The following is a 15747-nucleotide window of genomic DNA, read 5'->3' on the forward strand; positions in this document are numbered from 1 at the left end:
ATGCTGAGATCCCCAACAACCAGCAATAACAAAAATTCTTTATTTTCCCTGGGGCTTAAGGAAAAAGGGCAAAAATAGTCACCAGAGCTCAGTGAGAGTAGGAAACAAGGAAGAGCTGCCCAACCAGAGCTGTAGTCCAGGAAGGACACACTAATTATTCTAGATGCTCTGTCAAAGCAGGGATCACTGGGAGAAATACCCCAGTCACTCCAATCACCGGCTGATGCCTTCCCTCATTCAAAAACCAGAGAGCAAGGAAGGCAGGTGATGTGGTCCATTCAGGTCAGCTTCTCTCCACATAGATCTGGAGAATAACCAGTGGATATAGTGAATTCAACCACCCAACATCTCCATTAAAGATGAGCATCTCCATTTGAACCAGTATATACCTTATTATGAAGTTCCATTGGCTGAACAAATATTTGTTGAAGGGGAAATGAAGGAAAGGTGAAAGAAGACAAACAGGAAAAATGTAGAACTTTCCAGTGCCAGGTACTGTACCAAGTATTATGAGGTCATGAAGAGATCATAAAAGCAATCTATAGAAATATACTATGTATATCACTACGTAATATAGTGGGAATTCATTCTATATTTGGGGAGATAGGAATACTAATGTATGAAAACTTAATTACAGGAGTTAAGCAACAATTACATCAAAAATTACATCAGTACAAACAGCACAAAAATGAGCACCAGGGATGGGACTGGAACAACCTGGTGACTATCAAACAGTGTCTAACCCAGAAATGGCTTTAGGTGACCTCAAACCTGCTGGGCAGAGCCAAGAGCAGAACCCATGCCTCCCAACCCTCTAAATAAGAACAACTCGTCCCCTTGCCCTTGACAGTTCATTTTTTAGGGCTCCATAGACATTTCCTTGGGAACAGGGTTCCGAAGTACAGATGTGGTTCTTCACCCCACAGGACCCCAGGGGCTCACCTTAGCCAGCCTCCCCGCTTTAGGCCAGGAAATACTGATATTCTCTTTTCTCGAACAAAGTGATTTTTTCTGCACTCATCTTCATGATTCTGTGGAAAAGCCAGAGACCAGTATTTTTAAGGGACACAGACGTATAAATCTAGGCACAGAAATACCTTCAAACAATAGAATATAAGCAAAGTAAGGCTAACCTTACACCTTCCACTTTCGTCTCTCTTATCACTTTTGAATATAAGTTAAGACACACTGTGGGTGATTATATTTAGTTTCTTAACTATCTGCCTCTTAGAAACATGTAGTATTTAATAGAAGTATTAACAGAGAGTTATTTTTGTTCAAGGACAAAGCAAATGATTTTCTTAACGTTGCGCATGCTTTTGACCTTGAAGGGAATAGACATCAAGTTTGGTTTTATGTTGCTGTGTGGTTTTCAATAAGGTTTCTGTTATGTTCTGCAAACAGAAAAACTGTGTGTATCTCATTTAATAACTATAAATTTCCACAGATGTTCACAAAACACTGTATAGTCTAGTGAATAAAAATTTTGCCACATGTTTTCCAACTCATGACTTAAAATTGTGTTTCTATCACATTCTTTTTTATTAAAAATTTCCATTGACTTTTTTTTCCAGAGAGTATGATTATAAAATAATTTTCTCAGTTTCACTAGGCATAAATACATCTAATTTGCAAAAATTTGTAGGTTAGGCAGCCAAGTCAGAGATAGTTCAGCTGTGACTGAATAAAGGTGTTAGGATGGTTGTCAAAAGTCAAAATCATGCAGACTGCTTTGATCCCAGTGTATATAATGCACCAAAGAAGACTCATTTATGAAGGTAGAGCTGGGGACTCCACTTCCAAAGCAGCCATGAAATTCTTCATATGTCTGTCTATGCCCACAAACGCAGGCTTGTTCTCCTACCCAAGTCAGTGCCAAGATGCTGAAAGGCACACCCCGAACTGACTTGAACTCAAATCCATCTCTGCCACTTATTGTGATGAAACCTTGAGCAAGTTATTTAACAAAAGTAGAAATCCTATCTATCTAAAGTTGAGGTAGACAGATATAAGAAGGACTCTCTCCCATTGCCCACAGCAAGCTCAATTTAGAAAAGACACAAGTGTTGATACTGTAGAGGAGTGAGAACTAAAAGGGGAACATCTAGTATGGTGAGGGAAACCAATGTGAGGAAGGCTTTACAGAGGAAGGAACATTGGAGCTGGGTTTTGGAAAAGGGAGAAGAGGCTACAAACCCTGTAGTTACCAGTGACATCTTGAATGCCATGTGTCATGACTGCGATTCCCTGGGGAAATGTGCTGAAAAGGATTCTGCGGTTGTATGTGGGATCAGCAATGTAGGGTTAATCCCAGACCTAGGTTATGGCCATGCCTCTAGGCAAGATATCCACAAGAATGTGGTCCTCCTTGACTTATGAAGTTCAACTGCATTCTGGCCTCAGCTTACTTGCCCAGCATGCCAGTTCTCCCTGACACTCTTCCTAGCCCTCCACCCCCAAGCATGGGATCTTGATTTCTGTACCCTCAAATGTCTGTAGGAGTCTTAATGTAGATCAACTGACCCTCCAGAACAACAATGCCCATCTGGCTTTGAGTATTTCCTACCATATCACTTTGTGCATTGGCACTCATCTGCCAAGTTAGCTTTCATGGCAGTGACACCTACCTGAATGGAGCCTGAACCCATCAGAAGTCTCAGATGTAGTCCATATGTGAGTTGCCTGCCCAGCCAGGAGCTAGTTCCTCAACCAGGTCTATTTCCCCAACCCCATGCCCCACCCAAGCCTCCTAGCCTTTCCTTTCCCCAATAGCTGATGTTGATGAGGACCCAGCCGGCCTGACTGGACCCAATCTGCAATATGACCCAATAAAATGTACTTCTCCTGGCTCTGAACCCAAGTCTACATATAGGAAGAAAAATTATGCTAATCCCCCTTCCTATCATGTGCCCCTGTAGAACACCAGTGCGGATTGCTCTGGGAAGCCCATAAAGCAAATCTAATTCCTTTTTTCATATGATAGCCCTTCACATCTTGAACACATCTCTCATGCCTCCTTGAACCATCTCCTCAGCACAGATTACAAATGCTATAAACACTCAAATTGGCACAAGTATGGTCCATGCTACTTAGCTTTGTATAGGCTTAAAGCATTCAGTAGTTCCTTTGCGAAGTTCCCTGACACTGCTCTCCCATAAGGAGTTTTCACCCCTGTGCAGTGCCTCCTCCCACACTACACACATCTGCCGGCATGACCATCCATCCAGAGTAGAACCATTGCTTTTAATACCCATTCCTGGCAGAGAAAATCTCTTTCTGTTTCTGGGTCCAGGTGTTCCCACACATTGACTTCTGGTAGAAATTATGTAACTACCTCCATCACAACCTTGGCTGGATAGTGCCCTTGTTTTAACATGAGCTTCTTTCTCTCAGTCTTCCACGTGGCTGGTGGCTTTGGGCCCTGCCCTATAATTTTAATCCCACAATATTGGTCCACTTTATTTGCTATCTGGGGTGATGGGGGGTAGATCCTTAGGTCTCTGTCTTCTGTTTCTTTTTTTTTTTTAATTAACATATAATGTATTATTTGTTTCAAGGGTACAGGTATTCTGCTTTTGTTCTCTATTTATTTTCCTCAAGGGATTTGTTGCTATTTTCCAGCATCCCTCAACCTCAATTCAGAAATACTCCCTTTTCTTTACTTCTACTGTGCAACCTCCCCTTCTGCTCCAGACTGCTTATTGTTCTTTCAGAAACCAGCCCCATTCCAAGAGTCCTAGAGATACTGACAAAGTAGGTCCTGCTGACTTATACTGGTCATTACTTTCTATGACCAGCCTGTTTCGAAGGCAGAATGACCCCATTTGCGGGGAGCACACTACAGGTTACATGAGGATCATCTCTTCCCAATGGATATATGAATAGTTTCCACTTTTCCCCATCTCCAAGCGAGAAGCTATAACCCCTGAGACCAGCCAGCAATATGGCTGCACTTAACTTCAGCACGAGTGAATGGGATATCAGCTACTGCTACAACTGTGGATTGAAACCAGAAGTCCACTGAGAAACATCTTCAACTTCCTGTTTTCCTCTTGTTCTGGTTACAACCCAACTGCTACAGCTAATCTCACACTGACCACCTTCAAAAAACCTTTAAAAACATTTGTCCAAAGAGTATTTACTTATTCTGACACATATTTGTAGCCCCCATGATACATGCTTTACTTGTCAAGCACTCCAATCCCCCATTCACTTGTCATATTGCCTTCTTCCTTTTGCAGGTAACCCCCAGAATTAAGGTATGGTCATTTGAAAAGAAAGTGCACTTTGGAATCCAACATCATTTCTAATCCTGACTCTTACTAGATGTGGGGCTTTAGGCAAATAATACAACCTTTTCGAACCTCAGTTTTCTCATCTGTAAAATGAGGATGATGGCAATCCCTCTTCTGCAGGGATATTGTAAGAATTACTTTAGCTAACGTATTCCCATGCAGTGTAAAAGGCTTCACAGGTTGGTTTCTCTTCCCTCTTCACTCAGAATAAGGATCTCATGAACCATATCCACCATGGCAGCTTTCTCCACAGGAGAGCAGTACTAGAGAATGCTGTTCTTCATTCACAAATCCAAACTTCCTGTCTTCGAAGTCCAGTCATAGTTAGTGGTAACTTTGATGTGTCAGGGGAAAAAAAAAATATTTAGAGGAAACTAGAGATCTTGTCTGCGTTGCAAGTTAACTACAAAGAAGGAAAGCAAGGTTCATTTTCAACAAGTTGAAAAAAATATATAAGCTAACAGCGGGATGACTACAGCACAGACAAAGATATGGTCAAGATAAAGCAAGAAGAAAAAGGAAACGTCCTTGGAAAAATGCTGTTCATGAGAAATCATTTGTGATGCTTTCTAAAATTTGAAATGTCTTCCTGAAACACTTCCTACAATCCCTCCCGGAGAGAGGCTCCTCTTTTTGTTTGAATAGATAATATTCTTTTGTGGAATTAGTATCATGTTTTTAAAACACTGTTGGTTGCTATGGCGACCTGATTGTGTGTGATAAAAAGAGCACATATCATTTCAGAGTAGTTACATGACTTCCCGCATAATTTAGAAGCTTTCTCAGCATATTGCTGGCATTGCTGCCTGACTCTTAGCAGTGGTTTATTTTCTGTTTTCCTCTGCAGCATTCTTCTGTAGTTTTGCTGAGGACAGGCTGCCTCACCTGAGAATTTCTTGTTAGTGCCTCAGAAAGTTAAGGGAGAGCTAGAGAAGATACAGCTGACATAGGCCAGGAACAATGGTACTATCACCCAGAGCATCTGGGGTGAAGGTGGGAAGAAAAGCAGGTCTTCTAGGGTAGCCTAGAATGGTGACAGTGACATTCCAGAAGCAACCTGAAAAGGAGCCCCTGGGCAGAAAGCTTCATAGGGTCATCCACTGCACACAATCCTGATGTAAAAATTTAAGGACCTGATTCTCAGCCTAGTTCAAACCCTGTCTTCCTCTGAGAACTTGGACAAGTTTCCTAATGTCACTGAGCCTCATTTTCTTATAAAATGTAAAAATAATTTCCAAGTCCCTTCTTCAGTCTTAATCATTTGATGGTAGGATTGTGAGTTAGATCAGGGCTTCTGTAAGTATGATCCAAAGACTTACAGGACAATTTAAATCCCCAGGTCTTGCCTCCAATCTTATAAATGAGAAGCTGTGGGTCTGAGGCTCCTCAATCTGCATTTTTTCCAAATTCTCCAAATAATGACTGGACATAATAAATGCAAGAATAGCTATAATGGAGTACACCTGGGACAGCAAAGATTTCGCAGAAGGGTCTGAACGTCGGACTTCTGACCATATAGACCAGAGGCAGTTGAATTCTTCAGACAAGTTGTTTAGAAAATTAATGGCTGCCTCCTTTGTGAGACGCATTAGCCCCAGCAACACTGAGTGTCAGCCCCACACACACCCACAAATGCAGACAGGAGAATGAGAGTGTGTGCTAGAATGGAAACAGCAGCCATTCTCTGGCTGTTCCTGCCCAGACACTTCTAGGGAGGGTCTCCAGAACATGTTTTATTCACACCACATTAGATATATTAACTTTCTTGCTGATAGGGTTGTCAGGTCAAATATAAGGCATCCTGTTTTTTGGGTTTTGTGGTTTTTTTGTTTAGGGGGTTGGCAGGCTGAATCTGGCAAACCTACCTACAGATTGCTATCCCAGCCTGCAGGCAACATTACATAAAGGAGAAAGGGGAAAAAAACCTTGCCTCTGTCTATCAAGAGGGTGTGTCATCTTTCTGGTCTGATCAGAAAAATTGACCTAAAATAAGAAAAAAATAAACAAAACAAGGCCCCCTCTCAAGGTGCCCCAGTCACATATCTAACCAGGTGCAAAAGAGAAGTGAGGTGATCGGAATTAACTTTCCAAAAAAAACATTTTCTCTTCTGCTTTGAGATCTCCCAAAACAACAACTTAAGTTTATAAACTCTTAAACTTCTTAGCTGGCTTTGCTCCAATTAACAACCCAGTGACATCAACGTTTTGCAAGTAAATTCAGTATCCACTGTGAAGGTGGAAGAAACCTCAGCCTCTGTATAAAAATATAGTCAGTTCTAGCAACAACCTACAGCTTAAAAAGAGAGAGAAAGGGAGTAACAATGAGAATTCATCTCTTTCCCCTCTCAAAAGAAATTTAAAAAGAAAAAAAGATTGGAAGACTGGATTGAGATAAAAGTAAAATGTGTGAAGCAGGGTAGCCAGCTGGATCTCACATTCCAGAGTCTTGAAGATTTAAGCCAAGTGATACGCTGACCCACACATAGTTCTGCTGGTCACATGGGAAAGACATTTGACTGAGACCAAGAAAACACAGCCAGGTTCTACAGAGAAGACAGTTAGTCCCAGATGTCCTAGCTCCCCAACTTTTCAATATGTTGATTTGAACTTCTTTTGTGTGCCTAAAGCTGTGATGATTCCTATTTTGGAGAAGTTCCCACTGAATCTAGGAAGAAAAGACATGCACATTTGAAATTATTAGGGATGAAACCAAGTTTAGCTGTGAAACAGAAGGGGAGAGATCAACGTGGGCTTGAAGTGTCAGTGAATCTGATGCTGGATACAGAATTTGAGATGAGTCTTGTTGGATGTGAAAATGAGGGCTAAAGATATTTGGGGCTGAGAAATAAGGAAACACAAGTAGCAGAAATGAGAGTGCCATGTTGGAAGAAGGGAGGTGAGCAAAAGTATATGCAGGGAACTGGTAGGAGTAGGTGCTGACCCAGACACCACTGGTAGGTCTACCATGTTCCCTTTGTCATCCACATTCCTACCTGGGACAGGTGGTACCAGGGAGAAGGGTTATGGTTCCCAGCCTTCCTCTCCATGGTGAACTAAGCCCTATTGAGATGAGCGGAGTCTTTGGGCTTCCCCAGAACCCTGATGCCAGAGTTGGAGATAGTGATGAAGGTTGACATGCCAAGAAAAAGTAACTCCTCTGATTTGGGGGCAGTGAATCTCTCTGATTATTCCAAGTAACAGATCTACCCTCATAAAGAGAATGGGGATCAGAAAAGGCTTTCATTTGGTACCCAGAAACCTCCCCAATTGGCTTTCTCCCCTCTGAGCAGAAGGCCCAGGTCACAGTCTTTCTTGCCATTTTCCTCTGCCACAGTAGAAACTTTTTTAAGAAGGATTATATTTTTTCAAAATTGATAATGAGTAGAGAAGTCAGTGCTTAACTCCATAGCTAATGGTAGAGTTTCAGGTAATAGTAAAGGAGATATTAAGCTTACTTAAAGTAGTCCATTGTCTAATGATGTCGGAAAGATATGTGAAAGGTCCTTTATCTAAGGCCCTCTCTGTCATTGAAATTTGCCATCAACTGTGGAAAAGAATTATCTCTCTAAATACATAAAAAATAGAAATAGTAACACACCACCCATTTGGGACTCCTAAATTGTGTGTTTCTTCATGGCTTCCTATCAAAGGCCAAGAGAGCAAGAGGTACAGTCTTCAACATAGTAGGAGCTCATTCTAAGCCTTTGTGATTACTGTATTTTCAAAGACATATTCATTTTTATTTTAAAAATATTTATGGAATGCTCACTTTGTGCTGTCTCATTTGTCTGTTAGCACCTGCAGGAAAAAAGGAAGAGAGAGAGAGAGTACTATAGTGAGCAGGAGAGAGGGGAGGCTGCCTACACAGTGACTGTCAAAATTTGATGGGTATAAGAAGTACTGGGGCACTTGTTGGGAGAGGAAACTCCTGGCCCCATCACCCAAATCTTCTGATTCAGTCCATCTGAGGTTAAGCACCTGAATCAACATTTTTGGTAGGTGACCCAGTTAATTCAGTTATAGGTGGTGCCTGGCCAGCTGAGAAGCATTACACAAGACAATGGCAGGATGTAGAAGTCAAGAATAAAAAAACTTAAAAGGAAATCAAGTAGACTGAGGCCACACATTGGTTAACCAAGAATCACAGAGAGCTCAGTGGGCCAGGCCCAGGTCTGCCAACTGATAGCATCACAGGGACCACAGGTATGTTTTCCCCACATGTGTGAAATAGTCCATTCAGAAGCCACAAAGGAAAGCTCCATTTACTATGGAAGCAGATCAAAATGTCCGCAAGGAACATGACTAACAATACAGGAGTTGCCATAGCAACTGTGTGAGTTGAGCTGAGAAATTTATAGACAAGAAAGAGGAGATGAAGAACTTGTGCTAGAGCTAATGTTGTGTGACTTGTAAAGGCCTTATGCTGTTATTTGCCGTAATCTGCTTTATATTTAAAATAGTTGGGAAGAAACCAAAAGGACAGAGGAGGAGTTCCTTCCAAGAATGGCTTCCAGGTTATAGCTGGTGGACAGCTGACTCATGAAGCGTTATTTGTCTTTTCATCAATCTGTTCCCAGAATTCCTAATAATGAAGACTTCACCAACTGATGAATGAATAAATTAAAAACAAACTCAAGCACAATATTCAAATGCAAGGAAGATAAAGACAACTCTGGAAAATGACCACCACAGATTTTTATTTAATTAAAAATATTATACATGTTGTTGCATTTTCATGGAAAATAGTGAATTAAAAAACACCAACAGTGTTAGTTTTCAGAAACCCTCATCACCCTGTTCTGCCACCTGCTGCTGTTTTCTGTCCATGGCATTAACCATGTGTAAGGAATTGAGGCTCTCATGAAACTAGAGCTTCCTTGAAGTTCATACCTACAAGACTCCCAGAATGAGCCATTTACTTGACGACGGTGTTCTATGGAGTTAAATCTGATACACCAGTCTTGACTCCCTTGCAAACCTTTGAACGGAGCTAACATAAAAGCCCAAAGCACATGTCAATACCAATTCAGCCTAGTGTGGCCACAAGAATCAGCTATGACCTCATCCAGTTCCCAAGCCAGTTACCAAGTGACCTTATATTCTACCTGGTGTATTAGTGTCCTGAGCCCCTCCATAAAACTTCCCCTGAACCTCTGGTAGGAAGACACTGCCATATAGTGTTTATATTAAAACCAGCAAATACACAAAAGCACATGTGGCCCCCATGCACAATACTATCAAATAAAAAATATATATTGGTACAATACAACCTTTGGAATCACTGGCTAACATATAGCCATGTGAGTATTTTTAAAGTCTTCATGTAATTCTACATTTAAGAAAAATAACACAAAAAGTTACCTTGAAAACATCACTTCAGCTATAAACTTCTCACATGTAAATACAAAGTGTGTACAATCTCTCCTCTCCCTAGCTCCCCTTCCTTGTTTTCTTTGGACTGCACCACTCCCGAACCTATATCCCTGACCCCACATCATAATGCTGCATCCCCATGTTGCTCCCAAGTGACACTTTTACTAAAATTGGATCTGATGGGACAGAAACATCCTGGCTCTGTTTTCTTGCACCTTTGCTTTGAATCGTAGCACACTTCATTTGGGTTCTGCATCCAGCTTTATATAAAAGAGAGATGAGTCCCCCCACAAAATATACAAACAAGCAAACATAGCTGGATATTACAAAGTTTGAATTGCCTCAGCTCTGAGAAATTGGAAAATGTTCTTTCTTCTTCATAATGGTCTCTCAATTGATGGGAATAAAATAAGGCTGAAATTGCTTTTCACATTCTGGCTCTGTTGGGGGCATTTTCACATAGACCCCTGTAGTAAGAGGGCTTCTTTTCTTTAGCTGCCAAACACAAAAAGGAACAGTAATTATTATTAAGAAATACAGAAGCCATTTCTAGCCATAATGGGACTCAACAAATAATGGGTCCCTACTCCGTTGAAAAAGTGAATGTAAACATACAGAATTATAAGCCCCAGGAGATTTTCTTGATTCAGTCATTAAAATTCACTTTAAATAAATCACTCAGTGCTACTGATGTAAAATAGCAATCATTTTCCCTGACTGCAAGAGAGGGGGAAGAGACTTTGAGAAAGCGTTAGAAAGGACACCCAAAATACCTATGGTAATTGACTACATTTTATCTGTGAGGGCAAGACTTTCATAAGATACTGAACTTCAGTTATTCTGTACTAGAACTGTATTTCTCATCTCTACTCCTCATCAACTTTTTACTGCTTTTTGTCCGTCTGCCTTAATTCCCAATTTTTATCACCTCCATAATTTGAGATTCTAGTCTACTGGTCTGTGTGGCAGTTTCTAGCAAATGAGGTAGGAAGAATCTACAGCAATAGAACAAGTTGAGTAGAGGATCTTGGAATCGAGTTTGGGGGAATGAGGATGTAGGGGAAGAGAGTAAGAGAGCCCTGGAAGGAGAAGGTTGTTGTGATAAAGCCAGCCATAGGCAGAGGGCGGCTGAATGAGACCATCAGAAAAAAATCCTGACAGGAGGCCTGATTTCATACCTCCATCTCTCCCAACAACTGCAATAAATAAAAACTAGCGTTCTTATTTGCTGGGCTTGAGGGGAAAGCAAGACTTCCCATTTGAGCAGACTGGGTAATGGGCAACCCTGGACAGGACAGTTGTGTGGACAGCTATAGTTGGACAAGGAAGGTACAAGCAGGGTGGTACCAAGAGATAACTTCCGGGTGAAACAGAGGGATGTTAAGGGGGAGAGTAAAACCCATCCAGGTGGTCTTCTGTAGCAGTATTTGGCCCAACCTCATCTTATGTTTTAGGGTTATTAAGTACAATTTTCTTGAAGACAAAGAACAAAACAGCTGCCCCGTGTTGTTCAAATGGTTACTCAAACTGAAACCCTGTTCAGAAGCACACAAACATTCAATGTCAAACACACTCATCTAAAATGTTAGTCATCTCGAAACCTCAAAGGCCAGTGCCAAGGGTTCTAGTGCATTCTTTACCACTGTCCTTCCTTTACCACTGTTCTTCGTTTATTGCTTCATCTCCAGAAAACTGAACTCAACAGCGTCATTTGGTCAGTTGCTATCACTGAAGACATCCTCACCAAAAGTGGTGTGTTGTCAGTACTGCACTCACCATTTTGCTCAAAGAAACAGCTGTGATAAGGAAACTATAAAAAAACAGCCCCGAACTGACTGCTGCAAGGATCCAGAGGAGGAAATCAGAATCTGGGCAAGGTTCAGGATCTACAACAGAAAACAAAGCAGAGTTTCCTTGAGACACTCTTTAAACTTTAAGGCCCTACTCCCTTCACTAGTGAGAAAAGGAAGAGGTTCTGGAAGAGCTTCCAACCTTGGTGTCTACCCCTAAATAGTATTGCTAGTCCATAGGTAAGTCTGGCTGTTGGAGGGCACTTCCCGTAAAATGTCCTATCAGAGGCCCAGCGCCAAACTTCATGTTATCACTCCAGAATGAGTGCCTCAACCTCCAGTAGAAAAAAAAAAAAAAAAAACACTAACCCCAACCCATTTTATTTTTAGTCAGAATGCTGAGTGGCCACCCGTATTAACCAGACTACCCAGTCTTATGCCAAAGAACTCTTAAAGAATTTCCATAATCCTAAAATGAACCACCTAAAGCTAAGGAACAAAACTGTTTTCATGCTAAGAAGACAGCAATCCAAAAGATGTCAGCTTAGTGATAGGGATTTGCTCACCGATGACATAAATCTGGGTTCCATTGCCCATGCCTACATAGTAGGGTGGCGGGTACATGAGCTCCACCTTGCAGATGTAGAGCCCTGTGTCCATGGCCCTCAACCCTTGGATGGTGAGGTTCACTTTGTTTCCACTGGAGGTGCCAGTGCAGGCAGAATCATCTAGGAAGGCCAACTCATCCTCCACTGTGTATGTCGTGGCACAGACTTCAGTCACCTGGCTGCCGGCCTGCCGTAGCACCGTCACCCGGACCTCGGCGGCATTGCCTGAAGACCCATACTCACACACAAAGCTGGCAACACCTCGGCTGCTGGCCAGAACCACTGCAGGCTGGGCCACGTGCATCCCTAATAAGAGAAAATTAGAGGGAACTCAGTGGACCAATGCTCACCTACCACAAGGCTCAAGCAAAATCTCCAGCTAACCGAAGCTGATCTTTGATGGGTGCTCCCCAGCTTCACCTTTCAGCCCTTCTCTTCCTTCAACAAACACTCCCCATCCATTCCCTTCTCCCCCATCCGGTCCCCTCCATCTCTTAGCTGTCTCCATCAGGTGTTTCCCTTTTGAACAAGAGTTTCCTATACAGGAAAAACATTGATGTGACAAACTGAAGGTTTGGTCCTACCATGAAATATGTGATTTGGGGCAAGTCATGCCTTCCCTGTAGCCTTCATTTTCCCTCACATGCAGTTAAGAGGGGATTAGGTCAGAGGATAACAGAGTGCCTTCCACCTCTGGTATTCTAAGGTTAAAATAGAACTGTAGGAACTATAATGAGCAGTAGGAGAAATTTTGGAGGTTGAGGTACAGAATCTTGCCTTATTTCTCAGTACATAACTTAAAAACTTCTGCTTATATTTACGTGGTCATGTACCTCTATCTGACACAGTGGCTGAACCCTGGATCACTGTGCCAGCCAACACATTCCCTAGCTTTATTATCAGAGAGAGAGATGCTGCTAGATGAAGGAAGCCACAGAGTAGAGGGCACCAGGTCGTTTCCTCTGTAGGCTGAGGCAACCCTGCTGTTAACTTCTGTGGGCTTCCCCTGCCACCGCCACCACCTCTTCCGCCAGTCTCTCTCCTTCACTCAAACATGCTCATGCTCCTTTGTTTTTTCTCCTTCTGGCTTTTACAGGATAAGGGAGGCCAGCTCTCCATTGAAAAAGACTTGTGTCATCTACAAAATGGTAGCTTCATGTCAAATTACCTTCCTCTAACTAATTTGTCCCCTTTCTAGTCAACCACACACCTGACACTCCAAACTTGGATGATCCAAGTCACTCATTCTGATAAAATCCTTTGATATCTTACATACCATTGATTGCAAAAACAAATAAACTAAGTGGCATTTACATCCTCCATGATCCGATCCCAACCTATCACTCCAGTCTGAGTTTCTAGGACACCTCCTCCTATGTATAAATCACTCTACAGAAATAACTCTATCACTAGTCCTTTTTCCCAAGTACGTGGACTGAGCAACATCTGTCCTCAGAAGAAAGAATAGAATGATAGCAGCCATTGCTATGGTTAATCCATCAGCCCTGGCTGCCTAGATAACATTCTTCTTCTACAACCCTCATCCCTGTCTATCAGAGCAACTTTGCACTGTTATAACTCCATTGTGGTATTTAATCAAGTTCTACCCAGTATTAAAGTTTTTTGTGTACTAATCATACCTCTTGCAGCTTCTGTCTTTGGCTTATAAACTCCTGGGAGCCACCATTAGACTTTACCCACATGAGCACTCAATAATCTTTATTGTACTGACATTAAGCCCAAAGACAATTTTCCTGCCTTCCCCCAGGCAAATTATCAGTTATCACCAGTAAATCTGGTCACACTCATTTTTCAGTGGAAGAATCTCAGTTACAGGTTGAGATAAATTTTCTACGAAGGAAAGGTTATTATTTCTAAGAGTATTTAATCTTCGTATGTTCAAAATACGTAGAATAGGAAAATGCACATGAGTCGTTCTTATTCGGTAATAATTTATCAAATACCTTTTGAGCACCCAAGTATTTCATATAAACCACATGGTTTCTTAACTGAGACAGTCTAGAGAGAAATAAAGTTGAAATTCAGTGAAAATGTTCACCATTTTATGTTCTATAGCAAACCCGGTATTAACCTCTAAAGAGCTTTATTTCACTGAAAACTGGGGAATCTGCATCCAAAGTCCACAGATAGGTCAGGTGGCAATTAAGTATCTTGTGCCGAACAGACTGATGATTTTCACTGTTTTTTCTTTCTTTCTTTCTCTCCCCACCTTTTTGATTTACAATTTCAAACTGCTATCATTTTTTAAGTAATTAACTAGTTTATAGAATTGACTGAGGACCTTAAAACTTTGAATTGAGTAAAGAAGGCTTAAATTTTAAACAAGCTGATTCGTTTATAAAAGTGAAGATCTTAAAATCTTAAATAAGGTAGGAAAGAAACTTAATATGATTTGCTTAAATCCATCTTTTTAAAAAAGGAAATTCTTGAGTTCACCCTGATTCCAAGCTTAAATACATTAGGAGCTACGGATATTTTTCCTCTCTTAAATTGCTTAACTTTACAGTATTTTATTCCAATCTGACAGAAGTTTCTGAAATTGCTCATCTCCCAAACCAACTCAGATATATTCATTAAGCTCCTAGTCAATGCCTGGCGCTCCACTATGAGCCGTATCTTTGCTTATTTGCTGCTGCCAGATGTCTCCTGCCTGTCTTGGAATACAGAACCATCCAACCCAGTAGACTGGAGTTTTACCTTTAGTTTCTGGCTTTGTTATAAATCACTGTCCTTGACTGCTAAAAGAAATGAAACGCAGGTGTTAGAAACACCTCCTCCACCTTCATCCTGCAAAAGCCTCACTCACCTTTGGAGAAGATGGGGATAAATAGAAGAGAAAACAGAGCAGTGCAGGGCCAGGTCCTAGAAGACCGGTCCGGCTGAACCGCATGCCTCCGGAATCCGAAACAAGCCATGGCTTTATGGGAGCAATGTTCAGGTCTTCAGGAAGCAGAGTGAAACCTTTCAGGATCCTGAAGCTTTGATATGTGTTTGAACCCACACAGAATCAAGGACTTTATATAGCTGGCTTTGATCCCAGGTATGTACAATACATGTGCACACACAGAAGGCACCTGAATAGAAAGCCTTTTTGTTTTGGTTTTACGAGAAAGGAAGCCGTGGGTTTAGCTGTTACGTCGAAAAGATAACCTCAAACACTCAAAATAAAACTGAACAAAACAAGCCAATCCATGGATGGAAAATGCACTCAATTTGAAACTGAAGCTTCTTATTCACTTTGAGGATAAGTGGAGAATTGGAGAATTTCCTGGAGTGCAGGAGTCTCCTTAGGTCCCAATTTGTCCAGGTATCTAGGCATCTTTTACCAGCTAATTTACTCCATTCACATCTCTAAAATTGCTAAGCTGCTGGTCTGAGCCTTGACCCATGACAACATTAGTCTGTGGACATTATTAATAAAAGCTCTGCATTCCCCATCCTGAGCAAGTTTACAAATAAAAGCTTATTTCTCCAAGCTCCATTTAACATTTTGTTAAGAGAAAATACCAAAATCATGAGAAATAAACAAATTTGCCTGATTTGCAGATTAGGAAATAATTCAGGTATTCTTGAAAGCCTTAACAAAGACAAAACAGGGTTGGAGAAGGTCCAGAAAAAGTCAGCCAAATGATCCAAGAGATTCAAACCTTCCATAAGATG

The 15747-nt window shown here is 41.4% G+C and overlaps 1 protein-coding gene across 3 annotated transcripts; it reads right to left on the reverse strand.

Moving 5' to 3' along the window:
- Window positions 1-8970: 8970 nt before the first annotated feature.
- CTLA4 (cytotoxic T-lymphocyte associated protein 4) lies at window positions 8971-15151 on the reverse strand. 3 transcript variants are annotated; one of them, XM_032859994.1, is made up of 4 exons: window positions 14894-15151; window positions 12025-12372; window positions 11445-11554; window positions 8971-10163 (listed from the first exon to the last, which is right to left on the reverse strand). In XM_032859994.1, the coding sequence occupies exons 1-4, from the start codon at window positions 15000-15002 to the stop codon at window positions 10059-10061; spliced, it is 672 nt and encodes a 223-aa protein (XP_032715885.1). In that variant the 5' UTR covers window positions 15003-15151; the 3' UTR covers window positions 8971-10058. The 3 variants fall into 3 exon arrangements, with proteins under 3 accessions (XP_032715885.1, XP_032715886.1, XP_032715887.1); XM_032859995.1 differs by lacking the exon at window positions 14894-15151 and adding an exon at window positions 14031-14317; XM_032859996.1 differs by lacking the exon at window positions 11445-11554 and having other exon boundaries at window positions 10096-10163.
- Between the last annotated feature and the right edge of the window lie 596 nt (window positions 15152-15747).

The sequence above is a fragment of the Lontra canadensis genome, unplaced genomic scaffold, assembly GCF_010015895.1.
Source record: "Lontra canadensis isolate GAN:19392208 unplaced genomic scaffold, GSC_riverotter_1.0 scaffold18, whole genome shotgun sequence".
NCBI lineage: Eukaryota > Metazoa > Chordata > Mammalia > Carnivora > Mustelidae > Lontra > Lontra canadensis.

What these genes read in the sequence shown, in the direction of transcription:
- CTLA4 (XM_032859994.1), bottom strand. Translation starts at nt 15,002, where the DNA reads ATGGCTTGTTTCGGATTCCGGAGGCATGCGGTTCAGCCGGACCGGTCT. An exon ending in TATCCCCATCTTCTCCAAAG is followed by an intron (nt 12,373 to 14,893) that starts GTGAGTGAGGCT and finishes TTCTCTTATTAG; the next exon opens with GGATGCACGTGGCCCAGCCT. An exon ending in AACCCAGATTTATGTCATCG is followed by an intron (nt 11,555 to 12,024) that starts GTGAGCAAATCC and finishes TTTCTGTTGTAG; the next exon opens with ATCCTGAACCTTGCCCAGAT.